The sequence below is a fragment of the Oryzias melastigma genome, linkage group LG5 (genome assembly GCF_002922805.2).
Source record: "Oryzias melastigma strain HK-1 linkage group LG5, ASM292280v2, whole genome shotgun sequence".
Taxonomy (NCBI): Eukaryota; Metazoa; Chordata; class Actinopteri; order Beloniformes; family Adrianichthyidae; genus Oryzias; species Oryzias melastigma.
In genome coordinates, this window is record NC_050516.1 from 34,820,033 (window position 1) to 34,846,821 (window position 26,789).

General features: G+C 36.3%; 2 protein-coding genes and 1 long non-coding RNA gene across 4 annotated transcripts in view; 1 reads left to right on the forward strand and 2 right to left on the reverse strand.

The window, feature by feature from the left end:
- Positions 1 to 1,216, forward strand: part of LOC112144692 (myosin heavy chain, fast skeletal muscle) — a gene marked incomplete in the record, with an annotated part of 10,369 nt that extends 9,153 nt beyond the window's left edge. Inside the window, 4 exon segments of the mRNA XM_024269363.2 lie at positions 1 to 88; positions 169 to 264; positions 812 to 943; positions 1,111 to 1,216. Coding sequence (XP_024125131.1) covers positions 1 to 88; positions 169 to 264; positions 812 to 943; positions 1,111 to 1,131 — 337 coding nt within the window.
- LOC118598797 overlaps positions 1 to 5,572 on the reverse strand; it is a 23,059-nt gene extending 17,487 nt beyond the window's left edge. The window contains exon 1 of the long non-coding RNA XR_004947952.1: positions 3,978 to 5,572. This is a non-coding gene — a long non-coding RNA (uncharacterized LOC118598797). The remainder of the gene's footprint in view (positions 1 to 3,977) is intronic.
- Positions 5,573 to 10,085: 4,513 nt separating this feature from the next.
- LOC112144693 (voltage-dependent calcium channel subunit alpha-2/delta-2) overlaps positions 10,086 to 26,789 on the reverse strand; it is a 45,687-nt gene continuing 28,983 nt past the window's right edge. The window contains exons 10-38 of one of the 2 annotated variants that reach the window (XM_024269365.2): positions 26,647 to 26,746; positions 26,388 to 26,549; positions 26,203 to 26,313; positions 26,045 to 26,123; positions 23,260 to 23,309; positions 22,996 to 23,085; positions 22,817 to 22,882; positions 22,665 to 22,739; positions 21,874 to 21,948; positions 21,728 to 21,799; positions 21,497 to 21,568; positions 20,093 to 20,154; positions 19,913 to 19,989; positions 19,771 to 19,831; positions 19,597 to 19,694; positions 19,429 to 19,519; positions 19,289 to 19,351; positions 19,102 to 19,205; positions 16,688 to 16,786; positions 16,488 to 16,579; positions 16,343 to 16,390; positions 13,937 to 14,008; positions 13,564 to 13,716; positions 13,428 to 13,480; positions 13,268 to 13,323; positions 13,057 to 13,177; positions 12,867 to 12,976; positions 12,679 to 12,761; positions 10,086 to 11,660 (exon numbers count right to left, since the gene is read on the reverse strand). In XM_024269365.2, the coding sequence (XP_024125133.1) occupies positions 11,544 to 11,660; positions 12,679 to 12,761; positions 12,867 to 12,976; positions 13,057 to 13,177; positions 13,268 to 13,323; positions 13,428 to 13,480; positions 13,564 to 13,716; positions 13,937 to 14,008; positions 16,343 to 16,390; positions 16,488 to 16,579; positions 16,688 to 16,786; positions 19,102 to 19,205; positions 19,289 to 19,351; positions 19,429 to 19,519; positions 19,597 to 19,694; positions 19,771 to 19,831; positions 19,913 to 19,989; positions 20,093 to 20,154; positions 21,497 to 21,568; positions 21,728 to 21,799; positions 21,874 to 21,948; positions 22,665 to 22,739; positions 22,817 to 22,882; positions 22,996 to 23,085; positions 23,260 to 23,309; positions 26,045 to 26,123; positions 26,203 to 26,313; positions 26,388 to 26,549; positions 26,647 to 26,746 (2,512 nt within the window). In that variant the 3' untranslated portion in view covers positions 10,086 to 11,543. Of the gene's footprint in view, positions 11,661 to 12,678; positions 12,762 to 12,866; positions 12,977 to 13,056; positions 13,178 to 13,267; positions 13,324 to 13,427; positions 13,481 to 13,563; positions 13,717 to 13,936; positions 14,009 to 16,342; positions 16,391 to 16,487; positions 16,580 to 16,687; positions 16,787 to 19,101; positions 19,206 to 19,288; positions 19,352 to 19,428; positions 19,520 to 19,596; positions 19,695 to 19,770; positions 19,990 to 20,092; positions 20,155 to 21,496; positions 21,569 to 21,727; positions 21,800 to 21,873; positions 21,949 to 22,664; positions 22,740 to 22,816; positions 22,883 to 22,995; positions 23,086 to 23,259; positions 23,310 to 26,044; positions 26,124 to 26,202; positions 26,314 to 26,387; positions 26,550 to 26,646; positions 26,747 to 26,789 lie in introns of both variants that reach the window. The other variant, XM_024269364.2, reaches the window with a different exon arrangement.

The window sequence follows — 26,789 nt, forward strand, 5'->3', positions numbered from 1 at the left end:
TGAAGTTGATTCTGAGCAGCGCAGAGGAGCGGATGCAATTAAAGGCGTTCGAAAATATGAAAGAAGAGTGAAGGAGCTCACCTACCAGGTAAGAAGTAGATTTCTAGGTTTTTACGCTATCTTTAAAGATGTAAATATTAAAAAAGATTTTATCAATTTAAAATACAGACTGAGGAGGACAAGAAGAACGTTGTCAGACTTCAGGACCTGGTGGACAAACTGCAGTTGAAAGTGAAGGCCTACAAGCGACAGGCTGAGGAAGCTGTATGTTTTTTTATCATTCTGCACCAAATGAATTGAAATAGTTTATTTCAGGCAATCAAACAAGAATCTATGTGAAGTATAATCAACAGAGGTAAACATCCATACAAAGATACCTCAGACATAAGATAATTAGGCATCAAATTATGGATGGCTTTAAATTGAGTGGGAGGAAGTGAACTTATATAACCCCACCCTGGCTCAATCATATAATTTCCTTTATATAAATTATCATTTTCCAGTTCATGACTTCGATTCAGACATTTTTACCTTACTAACATAGCTACAGGCCATTAAAAATCCTTGTTTATCAACAAATAATGTGACTATGTAATTAGACATAACACTATCTCAAATTTTATCACAGCAAATGCAAATCAATGTTAAAGATTCAGCAAAAATCAATAAGAGAACTGCGAAGCCACGGCCGTTTGTGAACTGGAACGGAAATACAAAATAAAATACTAATCCATTATTAACACAAACATACACATTTGTACTGAAATCTGCTCCATGGAATTGAAGTTCTGTATGACAATTTTGCTCTCAGGAGGAACAGGCCAACACTCACCTGACCAGGTACAGGAAGGTGCAGCACGAACTGGAAGAAGCCCAGGAGCGTGCTGACATCGCTGAGTCGCAAGTCAACAAATTGAGGGCCAAGAGCCGGGAAATCGGAAAAGTAAGTAACACTAATGTGTTTAACAAAGGTTAGCAAATAAGTTTATCTCATGAACATCTCACTCATGTTTGAATCCAAATTTATTTAAGTAAATCTAAATTCTGAAAAATGCCGGATTTCATCGTTCATAACCGAAGATCTTCATGTGTCTTTCTTTTCTGTTTCAGGCAAAGGAGTCGGAAGAATGAGAAGAAATGTTAATAGGAGATAAAATGAGAATCATAAAATATGACTTTTCATTGTAAACTCCTAATAAATTATTTGAACCTATAACCTGTAGTCAGTGAATTATTTTACAGCAAATCATTGATGCAGCAAAGTAATTCAGAAAAAATAGTAATGGGGTAGGAGCGAATATCTTAGAAAGCAATGCTGGGGATAAACATTGAATTCAATCTTTCTTACATTTAGGTGTTTGGCAAATAACAATTTCTTTACATGAGAATAATGATGAAACATTTTAGCTTGGATATATTATTGAAGATGGAAAAATACATTCCCTCTAGAAGATCCCGCTCACTGTGGTTTAAGTAAGGAATAATGCTCAACAAATGGTGCATCATCAAAAATTAAAGCACGCCTTGAAGAGGGATGCTTCCACAGTGTGCCTTAAAAGGTAACCAAACCCTAAATCAACTTTTTTTGGCTGTTGACTTCTATAAATGGGGCTTTTAAAGTGCTGTCTATTAGTTGTTGCCAAATTAAAATAAACTTGTTTAATTCATGAAAATATAGTCAAAAACAGTCTGTGTATTCCCCCCTATGCGTTGAAACGAGGTATTGGAGTTGCAGCTTTATGAAGCTAACCTAACTGTCGATCATAGATCCAAGCCACACCTCTGCCACTTAGTCCAGCTCCACTAGAATCGCTCCTTTTTGGCTTTTTTTTTTTTTTTCAAATCTGGGCTGAGAATGGAGTCAGCCTCCAACTGCCTTCTTTGGTAACCCTTTAATTTCTGATAATGCACACTTTCAAGGGCATTATCCTGCTTGTACCATGGTTGCCGAAAATTTTTTGTATTTTATTCGTGTTGTTTTTTTTTTTTTTTTTGGTTAAGACTGCTTTTTCACAAAAGGCAGACTATTTGGGACTTTGTCATAGTAACATAACACGCCACTGGGTCACTGGCTTGAGAAAGCAATAAATGTTGATTGTCACAGTAAAGCATCAATTAAGAGAGAAATTTCACCTCTCACCGTTTGTTTTTGTCCAGAAGATGAAGCAAAAAGAAGGTGTGCATTATTACTACACATTATTACTATTTGGTCCACACCCAGCAGCCAATAAGAATTGAGAATTCATCCGGACCTCGATGAAAACAAGACTTTGATGAGATAAAGTTGAGATACTTGGAAAAGATAAGCCATAAGCACAACAAAACATTACCCATCACAAAACACAACAACATAGTACTTTATCAATCCAGAGGGAAATGAAATGTTTTTAGTACAATCCAGAACAATCCAGATGCCAGAAATACACACATACAGTTCAAGGTTGACAAATTCTTTTTTTCTAATTTTCTTTTGCTGTTATTCACTACTGAAAGACAGTGAGTCTGTAAAGTTGTTTTATGTGAGAGATTAAAGGAAATCTTGGTCTCATGAATGCATCCCAGTTAAAAATAACTTCAAGGCTTCTTTAATGTCAAAATAAATTCCAGAGAAACCACATTAGCAGCACCTGTTCTGATGCTTGTTGATGCAAATCTCAGTCAATTGGGAGAGAAGATGCTATGAAGTTTTAAAACTAAGCATCAGAATAATAAAAAAAATGCTAAAGAGGACTTTACATGCTTTAGTTTTATTTGTTTTTAATACAAGGTAAGGCACTTCCATCAAACCATGCTGCTGCTGACAGCAAATTCTGACTGAGCTGTTTAAATGAGTGAACATCCATCTATCTCCAGAACCTGCTAAATCCCTCTTGGGTCACAGGGCTGGAGCTAGTCCAGCTCCTGTTAGATGAAGGCAGGATCACACCCTGATCAGGTCATTAGTCCCTTCTGGGACCTCACACATACACAGGCACACCATGGGCATTTTAGAATGATCAATTAACCTATAAAGCATGTTATTGGACTCTGTGAGGAAACCAGAGTGCATGGAGAAAACCCAAACGTGCACGAGGAGAGCATGCAAACTCCTCACAGAAAGTTCCCAGATTTGACCTGCATTATTTTTTTAATTTACTGTACTTAATGCTACATCAACAACCCACTCTAACTTTGACAAACTTGATGCTTACACATTTTACCTCAATTAAATGTATTAATTTCATTTGCAGCCTTTTGCATGTCTGTTTTTTATTAATTCTACATGGTAAGAGTCCTGAATGTTGCACATATTGAGACTCTGAGCGAGATCAGCTTTAGGTCCTTCCATCTTTGTGCACTCTCCGCCTACTCCTCCATGTGTCACACTATATGCTTTGAAGTCTCTACATTCACAGTCAAAATAAAGAAGAAGATAAAACTTTCTTTCAATCTGTTACAGGAAATTGCAATCCGTTTCTAAAAAGTAAGAAAAAAATAGTGTTTCTGAACACTGGAACAGATGAGGGACTATTTGAACATCTTAATGTGCACTTTCCAATCTCAGTCATAAAATCATAAAATTATTAGAAATTAATTAGTGAGTTTGCTTGAAAAGTAACCCAGTAACAACAGGACATTATGATTTCTTAAACTTATTGAAACAAAATGTTCCAGTTTCATGCTAATCGCTTGTCCCTTCCAATACAATTTAATGTAAATATATTTTATTTAATTCTACATTATTTTGTTTCTGAGTACAACCTTCAGCCCTTACCATTGATTCAACCCCGTAACAGTTTTTGTTTTTTTATAGGCTTGAAAGTTACAGCTTTGAAGATCCTAGCTAAAGTACATCTCAACATTAGCTAGCATAGCATATGACATCTGTTTTTGGTTGTTTTCTCTAAATATAATTTCTGCATGTAACTGAGCTGAAATGTTGAGCTTTACAGTGTCAATCTGACAATGGGAATTTTAATAGTAATTTAAACACTTACCTCTCATTGTGAGGGGAGATCTTTGTTGTTAATTCCTCGGCCCTTCAGGTCCCACTCCAAACAATTGTTTTTCTTTTGTAAAATCGTTCCTAGTCTTTTAATCATATGTGACATTTTTTAGCTAAAATAAAAAAAGCTGTAGTCGGGGTTTTTTTTTTAAGACAGTTCACGCTCAGCGGCAGCTAACTCATTGGAAAAACAGGTTTGCGGGCGGGGCTGTTGGCTCGGAGAAACCCCTCCCCCTCTCACTTCCTGAGAGGTCTGTTTGCGCGCGTGCGTGTAAGATTGTAGCATCAAGCTAGCTTTTTTTGTTTAAACAAACTTTATTGACCATTCTGATAGACAGGATTTTTTTTATTATTCTTTTTTCAAGTATATCTGTCAATAACATCAGTCAATGAGACAAAAGCAGTAGGAAAACAAAAAAATAAAAAAAATAGACAATATCTGGGCATTCTTGTGCTTCATGTAGTGAAAAGATTTGGAAAATGGTTTAAGACAGTTTAAAAATTAATTGATGTCAGGTCTCACCTTTAAAAGTTTACAATATTACACATTCATTTTTCGCTGCTTGTTGTTGTTTTTTTTTTCAGTAAAATCTCCACCAGGTGTTGTGAATTAGCCACGGCTATAAACACTGTAATACAAGCATCAGATTGTTCTAATACAATGATCTATATTCTTCTGTATTTGTCCCTATCAAATAAACAATAAAAAAAAATAATAAACCCCTTCAAATCTAATTTTTATAGCATGTTTATGTGCAATAACGCATAGATACATTGATCATTCAAATTCTTGCTTGAAATGAATTTTGTGGTTTAGTTAAATGTGAAAATCTTTGAGCAGTGGGACAAAAAGTTCTCTCTGATCAGAGAATCATGGAAAAAATATTTCTGAAATCCAGCAACTTTAACTTGTGTAAAATGTAATGTTTTGGCAGACAATTTTAAAAAAATCAAAGCAGAAGATGCATTATTTTATGTATTATGAGACCTTTCAAATTATAAGATTCAATTCTTCTGCGGTTTGTTCTTTAGTTTTTGAGCATTGGGCTCTTGAGCACAAACTCAGAATATTAGAGATTAAAGATTCAGACTTCTAACAAACAACAGTGGTCTGATGTAATTCGTTAAGCTGCATCAAGGCACAATGCCTGCTGGGAAGGAGTTATAACTCATCCAAACAAGACCACAGAGAACAGCAGGCTGCCATTGTTGTTGGTTTATGGAGTCACTGAAGCCAAAACATACCAAGCACCTCAGAGCTTTGAGTGTCAATGACCTATCATCTTTCCTCCGAGGACCTCAGTCTACTTACTGTTTGATATTCTCACTGACTGACAGTGGGACCGCATGTCCACGGCGGGCGTGCAGCGTCTTCCGCTCTTGGATTTCTTTTCTTGTCCTCACACAGTCTGCTAAAAATTCGTGGATTAATCCACAACAGCTGAGGGCCTCTGCATGAAACAAAGGCAGAGCGGCTCAGTGCAAGGCACACTGATGTGACATGCTTCACTGGAGTTCAACAGATTCTGACTTGTGTGCTGGAGCATGTGCTGCATTTATATAATGTATAACACATTGTCTTTTATGAGGCACGATGCTCAACATTTGCTACTTTAAATAAATGAGCATTGACATTCAATGTCTTAAACAAAGTAAAATATTAAAACCTGTCGGAAAAAAAGGATGAAACTAAATGGAGTTTTGGTGTAAAATGAATTACCGTATTTTCTGGAGTATAAGTCGTTGTTTTTTCATAGTTAAGTGCGACTTTTACTCATAAATACATTCATACATACATAATACATTCATTATTTTTCCCACTAGCGACCGGTTGCCCTTTAGCGGTATTTTCTGCTAACTACCACTAGAGGGCAGTGTATTTTCTTCTGACTGTGCCAGAAGAAGAAGTGTCGTCCAAAACAAACATGGAGGAGAACATGATTCTCCAATGAAGCATATATAATTAACCTTATAATTTTGGCAAAATACTATATTTATAAGAAAAAATGCTAAAAAAAAATGTTGCCTTTTAAATAATTGTAAAGAAACCGATCTTAGATTATATCTAGCCTCTAAAGAAAATGTAAAAATATGTAAAGAAAAACAATTACACTATTAAAACTTTTTGTATTTGTTGCTTCTGATCCCACACTTTTTCTTTTTTTTTATTTCTTTTGTTGACTATGTATGTTTATATTTTTCATTCTTTTTTATTTGTTTGTTTGTCTCTGGAATGTCTTAAGTATTGCACAAAATATTGTACTGACATTGTCTTTAAATAAAAAAATTAAAAAAAAAAAAGGAAAAACGAGAGAACATGATTGTTTTCCTCTTGAATTTGGATATTTTTCTAATTTGCATTGAAACATTTTTATTCTCGTTTTTATTTTTTCCCATGACCAAAGTGCGACTTATATATGGTTTCCTTCTTTTTGATGAAACATCTTTTGCTCTTGTGATTTATACTCCGGTTTAATTTTTTATCCAGAAAATATGGCAAATACTGAAAAGAAAGAAATGCATCGAGGGAAAATGAAATGTTAAAGGCACAGAAAAATACTCAGTTTGATGTTGCATAATATGATTTAAAAGAAAACAAAAGTTTCACAAAAAAATGACTAAAAACAATAATCTTTCAGAGATGAAGTGAAAAATATCAATAGCATTTATTCACCAGATATAAACATTTAAATATCCATTTTAGAATGAGACCAAGAAAATCTTTTACAAAGCTAGCCTTCGTCTTCTGCTGTCTGTACAAAATGAGGTGGTTAAAGACTGACACAAATACAGAAGAAAACCTTTCAGAGTAAACAACAACATCGGCGAACCAAAAAAAAAAAAAAAATACAGCTGGATAATCAGCAAATAAAATGTCTTGGACCTAAAAGATTAGTCAAAATTCGGTGTTGCTGATTTCCATGTAAACTACTTTCCTGTGTCTTTGCAAGAATTTAACACCACCTGTTCCAATAATGCAAACTTTCATTCAAAAACCCAAATAATGCGAAATATTTGTAAATTAAAACACAATTTAACATAAAAAAAACACTCAAATTTACTTTTTCACAACGGTAACTAAGAAAGAGATGCCGCTGTCGTATCAGCTTTTAGACAATGATAATTATTCTGATTAACATAAATTGGAGATCATTTCCCTAAAGAAAAGAAGAAAAGTCACAGGGCAGTATGTTGCTCATAACTCTTAACTTTTCTGTGCTTTCACCTGCTGCAAAAGACTTCATCTGCAAACACTGAAGGCTTCACTGAAGTCAAACTTCAAGCTGGATTTACAACCTCATCGTCGCCTGCAGGGTCCACAGAAGGGACAGTTGCAGTGCCGGAGAGCTGAATGCGGACAGGAATGTAAAATATTCGTCAGCCTATTTACAGAAATCTGTCTTCAAAATATCATGCAAATAAATACAAGTCATTTGAAACAAAACAACATTGACCTGGCAATACATAGAGGCTATGAAGAGTTCCTTAAAATGAGTTTGCCAGAGTACAACAGTGTTGTTTAAATACTGAAAAAAAATCAGCCTGAAGTAAACGCTGCAGAGCTTCCTTGTGCCGAGGCCTTCATTGTCCCAACCATGCTCGGGTACAGAGGAGATGCACAACTGTAGTTATATTGCACATCAACATTCATTCATTTCAGTCAGTCTTAAACAAGGAGCACAGTTCTAGTTTGTGCTGAATTCTCGTGTGCAGATGGAGAAGAGGAAATCCACGGAAGAGGAAAGTCAGCCTGAACCCTGATGCAGACATGATCCACTTGAAGCAGGGGGGGGCAGCACTTTTAGTTCATGAGAAGAGAAGAACAGCTCCTTTCTGCTGTGCTCTTTCACAACTGTGCTCCTCTAACAGGTTCATAATGAGCGGTTTGTCTTCTGGTATTCTTGAAAAACAGACAATTGCAATTCGTCATCTGACAACTGTCCAAAACCAAAGGGGATCCAGCTGCGCCTGTTATCCAAAATGATGAGTGCAACAAGGCACTGCAAGGTGGAACACCAGGTTGAAGGACAAAAACAGGTAAAGGAATGGGAAGAAGACAAAACTTCTTTCCTGAATTTGTCAGGAGTATCAAACGATGACAAAAGCAAATGAGTCACTGTGGAAAAGGTATTTCTGTTACTCACTGTGGGATGTTTGTGGTTAATAAGATCCCATTTTGACTTAAGTTTAAATTTAGTCAAAAATAAAAAAACTTGTCTCAAGGACATCACATTTCTCTTAACTTTTCAACAACTCTTCAAAAAATGAAGCAAAGATAACATAATCTACAAGAGCTAGGACATATTCTATAGAGGATAAACAAAAAAAATAGTCAACAAAAACGATATTATTTAGAAATAAACAAAAGCTTCAACCTTTTAACTGCCCAAAAATGAAAAAAAAAAACATCAAAAAAGTTTCTTTTTTTTATGTTGATGCTTATTTCACCTAAAGGGACATTGAAGTTTAAAAAAAACCTGAAGTGAAATGTATTTATTTATTTTTTCTAAAAAATACACAGAGATTCTGTAAAGTTACTATCTGGTGCTTACCAGTTACTATCCAGACTTTTTTTTTTTTTTACTTGATTTTTTTTAAATAAAAATGTTCTGGTTAGTAGCTGGTGTGCACTAGATAGTAAATGAATAAAGTTTTTTCAATAGATTGAAGTAAAAAAAAAGTTTTCTGGTTACTTTCTGGTGAACACCAGTTAGTAACCAGCAAATGTATATATTTTTACTTCAATTTTTGGGATTTTTTTTCCTTTAATGTCCCTTTAGGGCCTCCGTACCTTGACACATAATATTTTTGAAAACATGTTTTCTAAATGTTCCCCCCATTTGGTTGAGCAGGCAGTTGCTTCAAGAGTTTAAACAAAAGATTTGTCTTATTTTACAAAATGAAGTGAGATATTTTTATCTGTCATAATTATTTCTAAGTAAAAAATAATAATAAATATAATTCGTATGTATATTTGGTTGACAAAAGTTTGATTAAGACACCAGCCTAATTCAGAACCATGACACATTCCTATAACGTGTTAATACAATAATCACTAATTAGATAACAAGGTTTACTCATTTTCCTTATAGCAGGATCTGCAACCTGTAATACTTGTTCTCACTGATCAAAACCTGGTAAGAGCCATACAATCTCATTTACCGCTATATAGTTGCTTTGCATTTGTTAATTTTAAAATATATGATTTTTTTTTGGCATGAATCATTACAGAAACACAGAGAAAAATAATTTTCTCTAAATGTGAATTGTTTTTTTCTTTTGACACAGAATCGTAAAGCTTCCTTTCAAAATAAAAGACATTCTAGGGATAATCCCAGTGAAGCTAAAAAGATTTAAACGACACAAATCAAACATTTTCTCCTGATATTTTCTAGGTTTACTTTGGTGGCCCGTCGTCCTTTTCCTTACTTAATACTACTGTTAACCTGAACAGAGAATACACAAATGTATTTTCTTAGCAACTCCCTTTTGTATAACTAACAAACATAGTTGAGCAGCATAAAATATGTACTTTAAACTCATAAAAACAGCAATCAGAGAAGATCAAACATGTTAGTGAAATCTGTGCAAAATAGTAGAGGAATAATAGAGAACACAAAGCCTCCTGATTTATTATAAAATCAGCAGTCTTGTAAAAAAAAAACAACAGTTTATCTTATAAATTAAGGAGCACCACAACCATAAATGTATAAACCTAACAATGTGAATTAAATCAATGTTAATTTTGAAAGTTAGGGCTACTATCACTTTAATTTTCTTCAGACAGAGAGCCACAGTGGAATTTAAAGAACCACATGAGTCTCAGGTTGCAAACCCCTGAACTATAGGGATCATTAAAGTCAGTTTAAATGTTGGATTCTTTCACAAAATTAATATTATATAAAATATTCCCTAAAATATTTAATTAAATTTAATATCAGAAACATAAGGAATGTAGTAATATCAGTTAAGTTATCGAATACGATGGTTTAACTAGACTGGATCATATCAATATTTTAATAGGATTTCCACTGTGGACTCAATAACCCACAATGCCTTTAGTAAACAATCAGAAAGTGAAAAAAGAGTGTTTCTGACCTGATGTAAAAGGAGGAGTTTTTTTAAATAATGAAAAAGGAGAAAAAGTCAATGTTTTGGCCTCATTATTTAGCATTCCTGCTGGACCTACACAATAACCGAAATGCTTTTCCACAGCAAGTCACTGCTTCAGGTGAACAAAGACAGAAAAAAACACAAACATCAAGAGCTCTCACATTCCAAACACTGAAGCAGACATAAGTGCAGAAATTCAGATTTAACGACAAAGGTCAAATTCAAGAAAGAAAAAGTGTGTCCTATCAATTAAACATCTAATATGTCAAATGATGTCACACATAAACACATGCTCTGGGCAGGAGGACATCATCACATAGAAAACATCTGATCATTAAATGAACACTTGAAATAAAGACGGTGTTATTGCAAACAACAATTTTAAAAGTAGCAGTCTATAAAGATTTACCCCAAAATGTGTTTTTTTTAATCTTCTTAATAACTGGAAGCACTTCAAAAGCATACCAAGAATTCAACAAACATGTTACAATCTTGTAATAAATACAATGGATATATTTCTTTTCTGATATGTGTCATGAATTGTTGGTCATTTCCATCAATGTGGATTTCTTTTTTTTATCTTATTTGTAATAGTGCAGTGAGAAAAATAGTTTTGGGGGAAAAATATCAACTTTTACAAATTCTGCTAAAACTCTAGTTTGATTCCAAGAAAAAGGCGTGCTTAGAAGAGCATAGGGAAGTCGATCAGAAACACAATCAACAATGCTGAAACTGTCCCGGCAAAGGTCAGAGGTGGAGCGAAGGGCACTGGAGTGAACGCAGCGCCGAAGCTCTCGGATCATCACAGCTGACGCTGCAAAAACAAGCATCTAGTACTGTTGGTACAGACGTAGACTAAGAAGGACTCACGTGCAAAAACTGAAAACAGGCACGGAAAAATACCACAAGCAGCATCTCAGAAGAACATCAGAAGAGTGTGGAGAATAAAACAGATTTGGGCCATTTTAAAGCATTTTCATTAACTGAGCTCCATCCAAAACACAGAAATGCTGCTACACTTACAAACAATGGAGTTGGAATGCAGCACTTTGCAAAAATGTGCAATTTTATGATCTAATCAGACTTTTACTGACATTTACTTCATATTTTTTTTTTAAATCAGCTGTTTGCAGAGTTTTCTTTAGCCGCATCCTCAACTTTAAGCGTTTGCTTGATGGGATGCTACACTAAAAAAACAAAACAAGGTAAAATTATGTCATCTTTGCTGTCAGTAACCTGCAGATGTTGAAGATTGCCTCCCTATATTTTGCACTCAAGCCCTGAAACACCACTAAATGCATACGCTGTAAGGCAAAACCTCTAAGAGCTGAGCCGGGGTTTTTCTTCTAATGCGCAGAGCCTGTTAGTGGATAATTGAAGTCCCGGCCGCTGTCTGATCTGACCTTCAGGAGACCCGAGCCGAAACCCAAAGAGATGGAAAATGTCAGAGTGTTTGCACATGTACGAGTTGAAAGAGAGGAAGAAGAATGAGCTGAAGGAAGAGAAGAAGTCCCACAGAGCACTGCAAAGAATGACCCCGTCCACATTCAGATGTGTTTTCCTGCAAACACAGAGAACAGAAAATCCACTTCTGTCAGAGGAAATGAAAAGAAAATCTCTGGATGTGTGTGCACTCCACGTGGAGAGCTAGTGCCCTTATTCTAACCTTGAAGTGAGACATTTTTTGTTCAGTGAAAACAATTTGCATTAGCATAAAAATCTTTTTTTTTTAAAATGCATTTCATTTAAATTCCTGGAGATTTTCCTTCCGACCCCCAAAAAAGGTAATGCTGTCTTCACACAGAATGCAAAATTCATGTTGGACGTCTCTCTTTATCTAATTTCCGATGCATGGAAGACACGGATGCTATTCATTTTTGAAGATCTCTAAATAAAGCGTCAGTATTCACGTATCTTTGTCTGGGTTTATGAGATCATTTAGAGACTCTCCCAGTACGATGAGGTTCATCATCTCTTTCAGGAGCTGTGTCTGAACGATGGCCGCTTTCAGCGGTACTTCTGTCTCTCCATGACTTCGTTTAACGACTTGCTGACCTGAATTAGTCAAAGAGGGAAAATATATGGAGAGAATATAGACTCACTCCGATTTCTAGGTGCCTAATTCTTGACTTATAATATATATAAATTTGGATTTGTGGGTGCATTTTCTTGATTTGTAACTCATATATTACATTTTGTGCATAGGTAAAAAAAATGCAAAATTAAAAAAAAAAATACAAAAAACAATTTACAGATGTACAAATTCAAATTACAACAGCTTGAAACAGGTCTCGCCTACTCCACCCATACATATTGTTGAAGTGTTTGTTACAACCTGACAGCCGCAGCATACCCATAGATAAAAAAAATGTGCATGAACATTTTTGCTCACCAAACGGTCTTAAAAGGTTTGTGCATGACCCATACATGCAGGTTTGTTCATTTTTCTCCCACAAACAGCCCATTTCCACCCGTAAGGGTAGTTGTGATTAAGCTACAAGAGGTTCCTGACTCTACATATAAGCTGAAAACGTTTTCTCATCTTAACGTGAGCTCAGAAACAGAACTTGTGTACTTACTAAGGCACTGTAGTCAAAGCAGGACGTTGGGCCTTTACGATAGCGTGCATTGCTCAGTACTTCACATGGATTCTCCTCCTGAACTGATGCTTGAGGTTAAGAAAAAGTGCCTACGGTGGACATAACTTCAGCACATGATGGATGGTACTTTCCAGTCTTTTTGTGAGCTCTAAGCAAAAAGAGGATACACTCTGTCCTGACCTGGGTCAGCCTCTCTATCTCACAGGAGCTGCAGGACAGCGTCTCAGCCACCACGAAAAGCAGGTTGGTGTTTTCGATGCGCTTTGCGTGGAAGAGCCTGTTGGAGACAGAAATGGAGGGTGATCAACCTCGTGTGCTGCAGAACTTGAGAAGATAATTCACACTTCAAGCACACACCTGGAGCAATTCCCACAATCCTGCAGCACGTTGTAGGAGTTTGTGGTGTTTGTGAAGTAGAACTGGCTTTGGATGGTCACACAGCTGCTTTCTTTAGTCTCGAAGCTTTCAACGAGGACATCTAAAAGACAAGTAAGAAATGAAAGTCAGTTTTTATTTTGATGTGTTTAGAGTTTGCTGAAATTAAAAAATAAGATGCTTTTCAGGTAACCTTGGTAGAGCCAGCTGTTGTGGACTAGACCATAAAGAAGCTGCTGGACGACAGACCTGTTCAAAGAAAGTTTACTTAGAAGCAGAAACGTCAATTTGGTTCTTGTAGCACATATAAAGCACACAGGGTTTAGAAAATCTCTCTAGAAGTTACGTCTCACCATGCCACAGAGGAAGTCCACCACGCCAGGCTCAACAAATCAGCAACAGACGGCTGCAGGTTAAAACCGCATGTCAAAAGGTGTTGTCTGTCTTATATTTTACTGAGTTTTTTTGTGCGTCTGTGTTAGTGCGCACCACAAAGATGCCTCGCGGCGCCGCTCCGGTGTGGCTGCTGCTGACCGGCTCGCACGCAGACTGGTACTGGAAGGTCTGTCGGCGAGCAAAGATGGAGTTGTTGTAGAGCGCGTGCATCAGGTTGGGGTCCACATCGCCAAAAAAGAGACCAATCTGGGGTGGATAAAAACAGACTCCTCTTAGGGTCAGTGGATAACAGCACCACCTAGTGGTGGTTTGATGCCAACAGCTTTCCTAAACATGTTCATTCGTTTTAATTTTTGCTGCAAAGAAAAACTGGACATAAAAAATACAATTTACAACTTTAAATTTGTATGCAACTTTTTTAGGATAAAATACAGATTTTTATGATCTAAAGTCAGTGGGCCTTCACCTTTTTCCAGTGATCCCTCTGATTGGACATAACCAGGAAGCCTCCATCATCAATGAGATAGCACAGAAGGTCCTGCAGAGAGTGAAGGATGGTTACACCACACAGCAAACTGTGACACTGTAATATGATTATAATTTACATCTTGGGCTTTTTTATTTAATAACTTTTAACTGACAAGATGCTCAACAAGGTGGCAAAAATATGTCAGATAATAGATACATTGAAATCCTATTAAAGACTATATTCACATTTTTATTTAAAAATGTGTAAGTTGTTAAAAATGTTATTGCTTTAGAAAAAAATCTCAAAAGTAGTGATGTGTTAGGTAATAATAAGCTAACTTTGTATGTTCATTTTGTCTGAAATTCAAGTTTATATAACCAGAGTATAATAAGCAATTCAGAAATTATATGCCAAAAAAAACAAAAAATAAATAAATTAATAAATAGAAATAAAATATTTTTTAACTTTAGGTGTTAGGTAGCTGCAGAATAAAGATTCCACAGTTAAAAACAATTCAAGTAGGATTGTTTTTAACCCAGTTCGAGGTTAAAAAGTGACTACGTTTTTTTCTATATTATTTTAACAGAGGATTAAAAAAAAAAAAGGTTCAAATGAAATCACTAGAATTAAAAAAATTATTTTGCTCCTAAAAGAAGCCTAAAAATATACCCCAACACAAATAACCCAACTGTTTTAGGAGTGTGGATGTGTACAAAATCACAGGTGTGACACCTCTCCTGTCATTGCAGTTTTGTAAAGGATATACAATGTTCCCGTATTTTTTTCGCAGTTTCACGTATTTGCAGATTTTTTTTTCGGTTACGTGACTCTTTCGGTTCAACTCAGAAAACTCAAAAAAAGGAGGTGCTGTGCTGCTGACGTGTATCCCTGCGCAGAAGAGCCTCTGTGGAGTGTGGAGGAGCGGGGGAGCGTCATCCGCGCTCCTCCAAGAGAGGAGCGCCCCTCCCCTCTCTATGCCCCTACATGGAGAAATGGCATCAGCTAACTAAGAAGCGGTCGGACAAAATCCTGATATGCTGAAGAAGATAATCGCAGAGGATAATGATCATCCGTGACAGGTGTTCCTTATTTGAACAAGGAGGAAGTCCCTGATTTTACAGCACATAGGGACATTCCTGGGTCATAAATCACGTTGTTGCTGCGGCTGCTGCTCAGTCTTTTATTCTGAATTTAAAATAAAATTATTTGTTGAGCAATACTCCAGTTTTCTTTAATACATGTTTTACTGACAGTTTTACTGATAATCAGAAGTTTTTTTAATAAGTATGGATCAGTAACACCCATCCTTCAGCCGCGGGGTGTTGGTGGTTCTTTATGGAGCAATTTTGGGGCCAATATTATTTGAAACCCCCCAAAAATCACATTGAAAAAATATTGGTTTTTGACCAAAAAAAATGTAAAATGTCCAAAACATTTTGCTATTTTAAGATAAATGTAATTATTTTCAGCTACAAATGTTGTTTTTTTAGGTTTAAAAACTTAAAATTTCAAATTCAAAACTTTTTTCTAAAATCTTTTTTCAACTTTCAACTGTTTTTTTTTGTTTTCAAATCTGAAAATTTCAGTTTCAAAACTTTTGGCCCCGTTGTGGCGCATTGGGGCGGGGCTAACACGTAGGACCAATCAGAATCATTGAGGGTGGTAACTTCAGTCCCGGTGCATTCACTGACTCTGAGAACTGCGATAATTAAGGTCAGAAAATGGCTGTTTAGTCTGTACTGTCATAGTCTGACTTTGTCCCAAGATGAATCTAAAAAACTGAGTTTTATCTCGTACAAACCGCACGTTTAAAACGTTGTTTTGACACATTTTCCTATTTCTTTTTAATTATTACGTATTTATTATTATTATTTTTTTTTATTTTATCTTACGGCTCTGCCTGTCATTTCTTGTGTGTGTGTACACATTGCCTTTTTGGTTGTTGGGAGTGCTGTTTGAGTGGTAAATGTGGATTCTTAGAAAACACAATAAAAATTGAACCTAGAAAAAAAAACAACAACATTTGAAGCTGAAAATAATTGAGCTCATTTTAGAATTTGTTTTAGAAGTTTTGGACACTTTACATTTTTTTTGGCAAAACACCAATACTTATTTCAAAATGTTTTATTTAAGTTACAAATATTTATGACACTGATTTGGCTCCATAGTTCTTCGTTTTTGCGGATTCGGCATATTCATAGAAGCCTTCGGTCCCTAACCTCCATGAAAAAGGGGGAATCCTGAACCCTCAAATTCTCCAGTAAATTCAGTTTCAGTACATTTTGTCATCTAGCTTTTCTATGAGTATCTATTTCAGGATTGTTTTTAACCACAAATTCATTCAACTATTTTTGTTCTAAGAAAGAAGGCAACATAGGCAACAAACAAAAGAAAAGTTCTTACATCCGTGTTCACTTCACAGTCCATCTCACAGCTCCTGGATGGTCCACACTATGAAGCAGAGTAGATGGTGTGAAGAGATTTTTTTTTTAGAATTTTGATGGTTTACTAAAATTAGGTCTCATAAGTCTCAGGTGTTGTGCTGTACCTTGTGTGTACCCTGCCGACTGTCAGACACGTTGCTGGCCAAGATTTTAAACTTGTCCACCCACGCCTCAAGGTCCAGTTTTACTCCCACCACTGTGTGTCAAGACCAATATTAGGAGAGTAAATGGAGAGAAAAACATCAGCATAACAAAATCTGATAAATTAACAAAGATAAATGCCACATTTTGGAAAAATGTGTACCTGCTGGTTTGAGCAGTTTGCCACCAATGTTGACATCAACAGCTGAGCTGACCAGAATTCCAATGGTTCCATTTTCCACTCCGATGGAGTCATCGGCAGCTGTTCAGAACAAGGCTAATGAATTCCTGACAGACAGAATTGACAAGACCTGAACTAATAGCAAGGATTTAAAGATCAAATTTGGGAGAAAATGGTAAATGAGAAATCAAACAAATGAACTGATTTGTCATTTTTGATAAGAGAGACAATGATTGGGAAATAAAAGCCTTTTTATTCCTGCTTAGACACATTTGAGACATTATAACTGCCAAGACTTTCTTATTCTTAAAATATTTTTTGTGAGAAATTGTCCCATTCCAATGAAAATCATGTTTTTAACATGTTTTTGTGGTATTTTCTGATAATCAAGAACATTTTTAAAGAAAATTAAGATAAAATGTGAGTTTGGAATATTTCCTTATTCAAATCATTGTGAATCAGACAAAAAAAAATGCAGTTTGATAAAGCGGTTATTTGTTATGTAGAAAATAATCTGGGTAGACTATAAATTCCCTGCTCTGCTCCATTCTGATGGCTTCCACTTGGAGAGAAATAGATCCATGACCGTCTTTGCTTTCCTCCTCTGAGCTGAAATCTGGATTTAAACTGTACGACTGCATAGCTCAAATATTGATCACTATTTTTGCTGTACCGGCAGTATAAGGTTGGGGGTGTGAGGGCTGTAATCTAGCAAAGGAGCGTGTGAACAGATGGATGCCGGGAAGAGGAGGTGTGCTCACTCCATGCCAAGAGAGGCAAATTTGTCTCTGTAAAAACCGGAAAACAACACTAAAAACAACATAATTACAAATAAAAACACTGGGAATACTTTTAAAATAGATAAAAAGATGATCAGAGTGAGACTTTAAGCCTCATGTGTCAAAGTCAAGGTCCGGGGGCCAGATCCAGCCCCCTCGGTAATTATATACAGCCCACCAGATCATTTTATTTTATTGTTATTGATGTCCATCGTGCTTCTGTTTAAGTTCTTAAGACATCGTATTTTCTGTTTTATTATCAGAGTAGTTAATTTTCATAACTTTTATTTCTCTTTCAAAGAAATAAAACAGGCATATCAAAGGACAGCTCGGGTCCTAAGGAGTTAAATCACGGTGCTAGCATGTAGCAGTTAGCAGCTGCTGTTTAGCCATCTGTCTGCAGCTTAACATTAAAAAGAAACACAACTCTGTCTTTTTCTGTTGAAATGCCTTTAGAGGTTGTTGTTTAGAGACACTAGCTGTCAGTTTAAAGCGTTTTCAAAAGAGTTATTGATCCCGGAAGTCTGAATCTGGGATCGGTTAGCTTTATTGAACTGTTTACATTAGTCCTCTGCTTGAACTGTTGTCGTTTTCTGTTGCGTTTTCCGGGAATAACATTTTGTGATCTGTATATGAAATGCAGATTTCTAGTGGAGTATTTATCCGGAATAATAAGATTGAAATATAAAGCGCTTATCATAATAAGAATAAATGAAATATCCAATCCTGATCGGACAACGGGGCCCGATTTCGACCGAGTCGTCAATTGGGCCTGATTTCCGATCATGTGATCGGATCGGGACATCCCTAGCACTTACTATGATTTTTTTAGGCTATTTTGGTGTTTATCTAATCTTTCAGCTACATGCTAGCTATTTCGACTCATTAGGCTTTTTCCAGTTTTTTAGGCTATTTGGATGTTTGGCTAACATGCTAGTTGTTTTGGCTAATTTAGGCTTTTTAAAAAAACTTTTTTAGGCTATTTTAGAGTTTAGCTAACATTTCAGCTACAGCTGTTTTGGCTAATTTAGGGTTTTTTCAGTTTTTTAGGCTATTTTGAAGATTAGTTTTCAGCAACATGCTAGCTGTATCGGCTAACTTAAATTTTGTTTTGTCTTGTTTTTTAGGCTAATTTGGCATTTAGCTAATATTTTAGCTGGCTATCAGCTTCAGCATTTTCAGCTATCAGCTTTAGTAATTTTAGCTATCAATGTCAGCATCTTCAGCTATCAGCACTAGCATCTTCAGCGGCCAAATTCAGCTTACTAGCCTTATCGCAGGTAAAGTATATATCTTTAATTATGTTAAAAAGTTACGGACATACAAATTTAGTTTTAGAGTGTTCAATAAATGTTTATCCTGTTCGGCCCGTGACCTAAGATGTGTTTTGGATTTTAGCCCCCTGTGTGATTGACACACCCCTGCTTTAACCCAAAAACCTCCAGGGAAATTGCTTAGGACATCATACTCCCCTCAGCCCTTTGAGATGACTCACAGCCCAACAGCAGAAGAAGCTGCAAAGTGCAGCGGCTTCCCCACTCGCAACACGGTTAACACCCTCAGTCGAGTCACTTTAGTAACTGACACGGTGCTACAGCTGAACGCTCTGTTACTCACCAGATCTGGGGGGGGGTCTGAACATGTAGCCTTTATTGTCGAGGCTTCGCCTGTAGAAGTTGGAATTGAAAGGTTCGGGATCTTCGTCCCACAATTCCGCAGCTCTGTGTGTTTAAAAAGACAACCAGATTTAAGCTCCACACCAATCTGCTGAACCACATCAAACTCAAATAGTCATCTCACTCACATGTTGGGAAAGACTCTTGTTATTCCTCCATCTGTGGATGCAAATACAGCCAAGAAACCATACCTGTAACAATTCATGATCGTTAGGTCACCTGCATCAGGTAGAACACTGTACTGTTTGAAGCAACAGCTGCTCCTTACGAATTCAGGTCTTTGTTCTTCCAAACGCGAGACGCCAGCTGCCCGATAATTCTGGAGTCCAGGATCAGGTTGTAGATGAGGCCTTGATCACCTGCAGCACAACAAAGCGGGTTAACCTGTCTGTGCGCGTATGCAGTGGCAGCAGCTGCTATCTTTAAACGCCCTCACATTCGTCAGACTCTGGGGAGATGTCCAGCATGAGAGACAGGAAGTTCTGCAAGAACTGTGTATTATTATCAGAAAGCTGCAGGCGTTTGCAGTATTCCCTGAGGAGACAAAAGCACACATGAGTTTTGTTCTTTCACCGAGGAGTACGATCCGTGAAAACAATGAGGTGGTCACCTTGGAGCCAGAAACACATGTCCTGATGATTCAAAGGAGCTGGGCAGCAGCGACTGCATATCTAGAAACGCAGAGACAGAGGGGTTGATGCAGATTTGACACCTGTTGGCATCTTCATATAAAACAATCTCCCTGTACTCACACTGGAGCTGCAGCATCACATCGCTCAGATCCGCCTGGATGTAGTACTCATTGTAGAGCGGTAATACCAGACCCAGACTGCAGGTGGCAGTATACAAGCATGCAGAAACAAGAATGAGAACACAAACTGAGTAAATCACTACCTGCAGGAAAATGGTGAAAACATAGAGGAGGAGCTTACCTGTAATCTGTGCCGTTGATAGGAGTCCAGGTGTAACCTCTGTATACCTCATCCATGTACTGCTACAATGAAAAAGGACACAGAAATTCAGAAACTATTGCAAAACACAGAACTTGTGTTTTCATTTATATTGTTTGTAGGATTTTTTCGAGTAGCCATATAGACAGTATATATATAAACCCAGAGGTGTTCAAACTTTTTCCAAAGATGGCCAGATTCAGTAAGGTTTAATTGTGTGAGGGCCAAACCATTTTTCTGATATTGTTTTAGCTATTTTATTAACACTACATTTAAATGAACTAGTTAATGAAAATTGGCATACTTCTCTTTTCTTACCGTTGACAAAAAATCTGTTTTTTTTTACCAAAATCCCTGTCAACTTGCCAATTTTCCCACTGTTCATTCCCAGTTAGCAAGTTGTTTATACTATGTCTCGTGTATTAGCGCCTCTTCATGGTGAATATGAAAGCGTATTTAGCCAACCACAATCAAGACATTTATACAGAGTTGTTAGAAAATGCTAAAATTGTATTAATTTTCTGAAAGGAGCCTGAGGGCTGTTGGATATTTAAACGGGGGCCACATTTGGCCCACGGGCCACACTTTGGACATGCCTGGTCTTACATAATAATTACTGTAAAAAGCTTAATTTTGAGGTATTTTAATTTCAATTTGGGAAATTGTGGCAAAATAAAAGATCAAAATACAATTAAAAAGTGGCTTATGAAGTATTTTTACTGTAACAGCCTTATAACCTTTACTTTTATACCATTTTTTTCAAAATCAAAACAAGAAAAAAAAACATAATGAGCTCTAATTTAATATATTAAAAGTAGCAAAAACTTTTCCACTTGACCACAATTTTCTTATTTGATTGATTGATTTATTTATTTAAATTAGAACAGTGCATATTCATCATTTTTTTAGCATTATTAATACCATAAAAAATCTGTTAACATCCCTCATTCCACAGTTAGCCGTCCAATCAATTCATTATAACAAACTCTTTGTCGGGCTTTATCTCTTAGATATTCCTTAGATAATAGCAGTGATATATTATTTTGGGTTAATTCTGTTAAGAACGACTAAGTCGCACATTGATGACATCACAGCAGCGTCGTGTGCATTCCGTGCACTGGGTAATTTAACACCAAAACGTGCACTAAGAGATCTAAGACGAGTTTTCAGCTAACAAAACGTTCAGCTTATGAACATTTTGATTTTTGTTTTATCATTTAGAACACAACAATAGTAAAAAATAAATCGATGTGATAAGAAAACAGCGCTACTTTTTCTGTAAATACTTAATTGGGATTAATTTCACACCCCTAATATTTATGTATATGTGTGTTGGTGTTATGTCCAGTATCTTAAAGAAATGAAAAAAGAAATGTCTTTTCTTACCTCGTCTATAGACTTGATGAGAGTCTTGACTTGCATTTCACCTGGTCTTCCATCAATCATTTGCCGACGGATCTGCACAGTAAAAATGCAAAGTGGCTTCTGTCAGCTGCAAACACGTTAGCCTAATTCTTAAGGTTACCCCATGTTTGTTCACTGGCCTGATAGTAACTCAAACCTTCTGTAAAAAAATGCTTAAAAGCACAAAATTCTGAACTTGTGCTTCGTGCTCACCTCCTCTTTATTACTGTCTTCTACCTCTGCATCCAGGAAGTCTAGTGTTACAGGTTCAGGCAGGTTGACAAGCTAAAAAACATCCATCAAGCATCAGTACAAAGCAAAATGTCAAAGAGTCAGAAAAGATTCTCAAAGCCACAAACCTTTGGCTGAAGGTTGGGATGAAGTAGCAAATATCCATTTGGATCAATAGCAAAGATGTATCCATTGGCCCCGAGCTGTTTCAGATACACAACGGTTACAGCAGCAAGATATTCATTTTAAAGGGGCCCTACCATGAAAATTCTACTTTTTAAAATGCATTTTACTGTTCATTACTCACTATAAAGAACCTCAAAGCGGCATTTTGATCCGTTCATGCATGAAAGAGTAAAAACCTGCAGCAGCCCCTCCCATACCCATGAAAACGAGCTGATGTAAGATCGATGCCTACAGCTCCCTCCAGGAAGAGTCTGTGTTGCAAGCTCCGCCCCCAGTCTACAACAAAAACACACCCACCTTCTCCGCAGAGCTGTGGCAGGAGATAATTACCTTCCGATACCAGGGACGCTCAAAATCCATCAACAAAATAAAAAGTTAGAAAAACAGAAAAATCCGCATCCATATTTCCCTTGACTTAACAGAGCTTTGGTTGTGTGGTTTTGTTTACAATTTTTTTTCACGGTGGAGAGACTGGAGAGGCATGCTAATCGATGACGTCATGAAATGGGCGGGACCGACAAGGAGCGAAAGGCGGAGGCTCCGAAATCGAGTCGCTTTACTTCCGGGTATTAAAACGGGACACAAAAATGACTCATGTTTCAGAAATAATTTTTTTTTTTGGTGTTTCCAATGTGATATATGATCATATATATGGATATAGTTTACTCTGAAAGGCTGAAGAAAATCATGGTAGGGCCCCTTTAAGATCACATGTGAAAATATGTGTACATACGCTGTAACGTGGTGTAAGTCTTTTGATCTCATCAAGATGGACGTCAACTCCCATCACGCCCAAAATCAGCTGATTCTAGTAAAACCACAGAGTATCATTAAAAAAATCCCACTCAGATAACAAATCTGTGATCAAATCCAAATATTTAATACCTTTGAGTTTCCATTCATAGTGAGATTGAATACCGGCAAAGTTCCAGTGACCACCATTCCCAGGCCCTGCAGAAACAAAGCACCACATCCTTTGTGTAAGTTCAACCAAAGCGCCATTTTTTTACACGTGTCCTACAATTAATAACTAAATACAGGAAAAACTGTAACCACAGGCTCACCAAAGCATCCTGATACACATTAGTCCACTGAACCTGCTTGGCCTCGCTGCCCGCCAGCACCATGGGGCGCCCTAAAACATCGAGGTACTCCTGAGGGAAAACACAGAAACACTGAGCGTAGGTGACTGCGGCTTCAAAACAACCACCAGCGTCAGGTTACAGGGAGGACTGCCGAGGGAACGGACGAGCAGGGATGCTCCGGCAAAGAGCGAGAGACGGCCACAAGGAGGGGGGAGACAGTGAGTGACGATCAGCAACACCCACCTGCGTGTTAATCCTTATGGCACAGATGGAACGGATCTCAAAATAGTAACCTGAGAGGAATGAGAAACACGTGTGAGCAGGAGTAAAATGCAGACACGAACTCTTATAAATAACCCAGACTCAGATGTTACTACGAGGACAAATTAGGCATTTAAATATTTTAGACTGCAAGCTGGAAAAGCCATGTTTAGTGTTTGAGTTCAGTTGATTCATCTAAAATAGAGAATTTGGATTAAACATGCCGTGGTTTTACGAAAAATTTTATTTGGTCCAAAATGTTTTTAATAAAATATATTTGAAATTAAAACATATATTCTTCTGATTTGTGTTTAACTTGTACTCAAACTGTATAATACAGTTAAAATTCATGTATTTTCATCATTTGTACATTGTGGAATTTATTGGTTTTTATTTGCATATAATCATGTTTAAATACTTATCTATCTGCATTTATGGAATAAAAAATTTAAATTTTTTAATCTTTTTTTTAGATGATGGCAATTTTAAATGTTATCTATATAACTAAATTTAATTTGAACTTTTTTATAGTCATATAGAGATATTTTATTACAGACTTAAGGTCCATTTGACACAAGAGACACAACAGAAAAAAGAGTTAAAAATATATTTAAAAATGTTAAAAAGAAAAAACTAAACACAAATTCTTAGATAAATTATTAGAGATTAAATAGCATATTTGAACTATGGGGATAATACTAACAATTATTGCTTTACCAGTTGATTAAATCAATATGAATTGTAAAATTAAAATAAAAAACTGAGAACCCAAACCTAAAAATTTTACTTTTTAATCAAATGTTGCAGATTATGTTGAACCAGAGATGAACTCACTTATATTTAAGCAGCTTCAGCATCAAATAAAATTTGTGCTCACTGAGTCGGTACATATTCCTGTCCACATATGAGTAACTTTTTTTTTTAGATACAGTTTGTTAAACCCTCTGAAATACCACCAATCGAATCCTGTTAATGTTCCACAACATTCAAATCAAAAGCTAAATACAGTCATTCTGTGTGAAAAAACAGTCAAAGACATGATTATAATTTTGGTTTATCTAGACTAAAATATCTGGTTAGAGGTGCATGAGTGAACGTTGAATTTCTGGAGTTCCTTCTCAGCTCTTGCTCCAGTTTGTGCTGAGGAGTGAAGCTTTGGCTCACTTTCAAAAAGAAAGATCTATTCATGGATGGTTGTCTCTGTCATTCCAGGCACTTCCACCCAATTCTCCCCTCAGAGCAGTATTCCTCCATGGTCTGGCCCATGATCCTGTACAGCCTACTTTATTAAAGAATTGACATAAAAATCTAATGTTCTGGAAATAAGATGCTTTTTAAGCTCTTTAAGGAAAATGGCTTTTTTTTTATAGATACTAGTATCAATGATGTTACATTAGGTATGTTTTTGCTCACAACAATGTTAGCATAAGATGAAAAAATGTATTAGAAATAAATCATTATCAACAAATTAATATTATTTTTCAATTCAGCAAGTAGTTATTTTATAAAAGGATTAACGATACATGTGGTGCAAGTTATTGAAATTAGCTTAACTTTTTTCCCTCCAAAAGTGTTTCTGAAATTTCATGGAAGCAGCCATTTTGAAATAATACTGCCCCTAGTGGAATGATGAGATACTACACGACATAAATCATGTGCCAAGTTCTGAGCAAGTTCTTAAGGAAAGTTTGGATCATGCTAATGAGTTAAGGGTATCAGAAATTCATTTAATAAAAATAATATGTATGTTATATAGGCTTAACCATCATCAGTGTTTTGTACGGCCAGAAACGGTTAGATTCAATTTACAAGAGCCATGTAGGATCAATTCGATTCCGATTTTTTTTTTCGATCCTTAAATTTAATTCAATTTTGAGTTTACACATTTATACAATTTTTTTTAGAAATATATTATTAATCTACTACATGCTTTGAATATATTTATATTCTTCTAGTAAAGTTCACATGTTGTAAAATGTATTAGTGAAATAATGAGATTGTTAATATCATACAGTATTTCATGATTTCTCAAAAGAAGAATTTCTAACAAAAATGTATAAATCAATAACATTGTAAACATTGTTCTGCTTCTCCAGGTGGGCATTTCAGTTTGGTCATTAGGTGGCCACAATGCTACAGCAATACATCTTATTCCAGAGGAAGGAAAAAGTATAAGCAAAAAAAAATTTTAAAACGGTTTTAAACCACAGATTACTTAAAAAAATAATATCTGCTTTAAAGAGTTTGGAAAATTCATACCTGTGAGTTTATTAAGATGTTAATTTAGTCAGCAATGTATGTTTAAGTCGACCGAACGTTAGCATTAGCCGTTTTATGGGAAATTACATTAAACGTTAACATCAAGCTAGCAAACCTTAGCATTATGTGCTAAATCGATTTATATTTTTATAAATCGATTAAAAGACTATAAACTCCTTTGTTTCTGCCTATCTTTATATATCAGAATAATATCCATAACTAATTTATAGGATCTATATTTACGGAAATACTGTTAGAGCAATATACTGTTTGTCTTTGGACATGTAGTGTATAAACGGTATTGGATTTAAACAAATTGATCCAAACGATTAATCATAATAGTTTCTAGTCAAGTGTGTCTGTTTCTTCGTCTAGTAAATGTTTAAGTTTCATTTTGATTCCCATCTGTCCACTTAGATGATGGTTGTTTTGACTCATTGCCGTAACTTTACACTGAAGAGCAATATTTAAAGGGGTGTGTTGTTTAGCGGTCAGATGCTCAACTCACCTTTGTTTGCACAGGCAATCCACTGCAATGGCGTGACATCGTAGTTATGTTGACCCACAGAGAAGGTAAACACTCGAACCTTGGTGGGATGCAAACAAAAAAAAAAGTGAGATTTCTGTTTGTAGGTACAAACTCTGGTAATGACAAAAAAATCCTACAGTTTTGTTGGGCCAGTTGTATTGCATGAAGACATCCTGAGCTCTGTCCTCCCCGCCGTCCGTGAACAGCATGATAATTTTATTGCAGTTTGCTCGTGGAACATTTGTTTTCTGAAAAACGTGGATTTACGGGATGCAGTGAAACAATGCTGGCCAGGATTTATTTTATATAGTTTGCTACTTACATTCAAGAGCTGGTTAAAAGCAAAATGAAATCCCGACTTGTAGTCCGTGGTTCCTTTAGCCTGCATCTGCTGCACAGCTTCCTTGAAAATCTTTTTGTTGCGGACATTTGCCTGAACGAGGTGTTTGAAGCACGGAACCACGGCCTCAGCCTTCTCATTGAACTGAAACGTGGCGGAGGCGTATAATGAGATCAAATGTGAAAAAAATGGAGCCACGCAGATAAATGGCAGAAAATCTGCGATAGAGTCAGAAACCAACCCGGGCCACGTTCACGTAGTCGTCATCAGATAAAGTGTCCAGCATTTCCATCACCGAGGCTTTGATCAGCTTGAGTGTGAGGCCACTGACGCTGCCGCTTCTGGAGAGACACAAAGAAAACCCCGTCACAAACTCAGATGTTT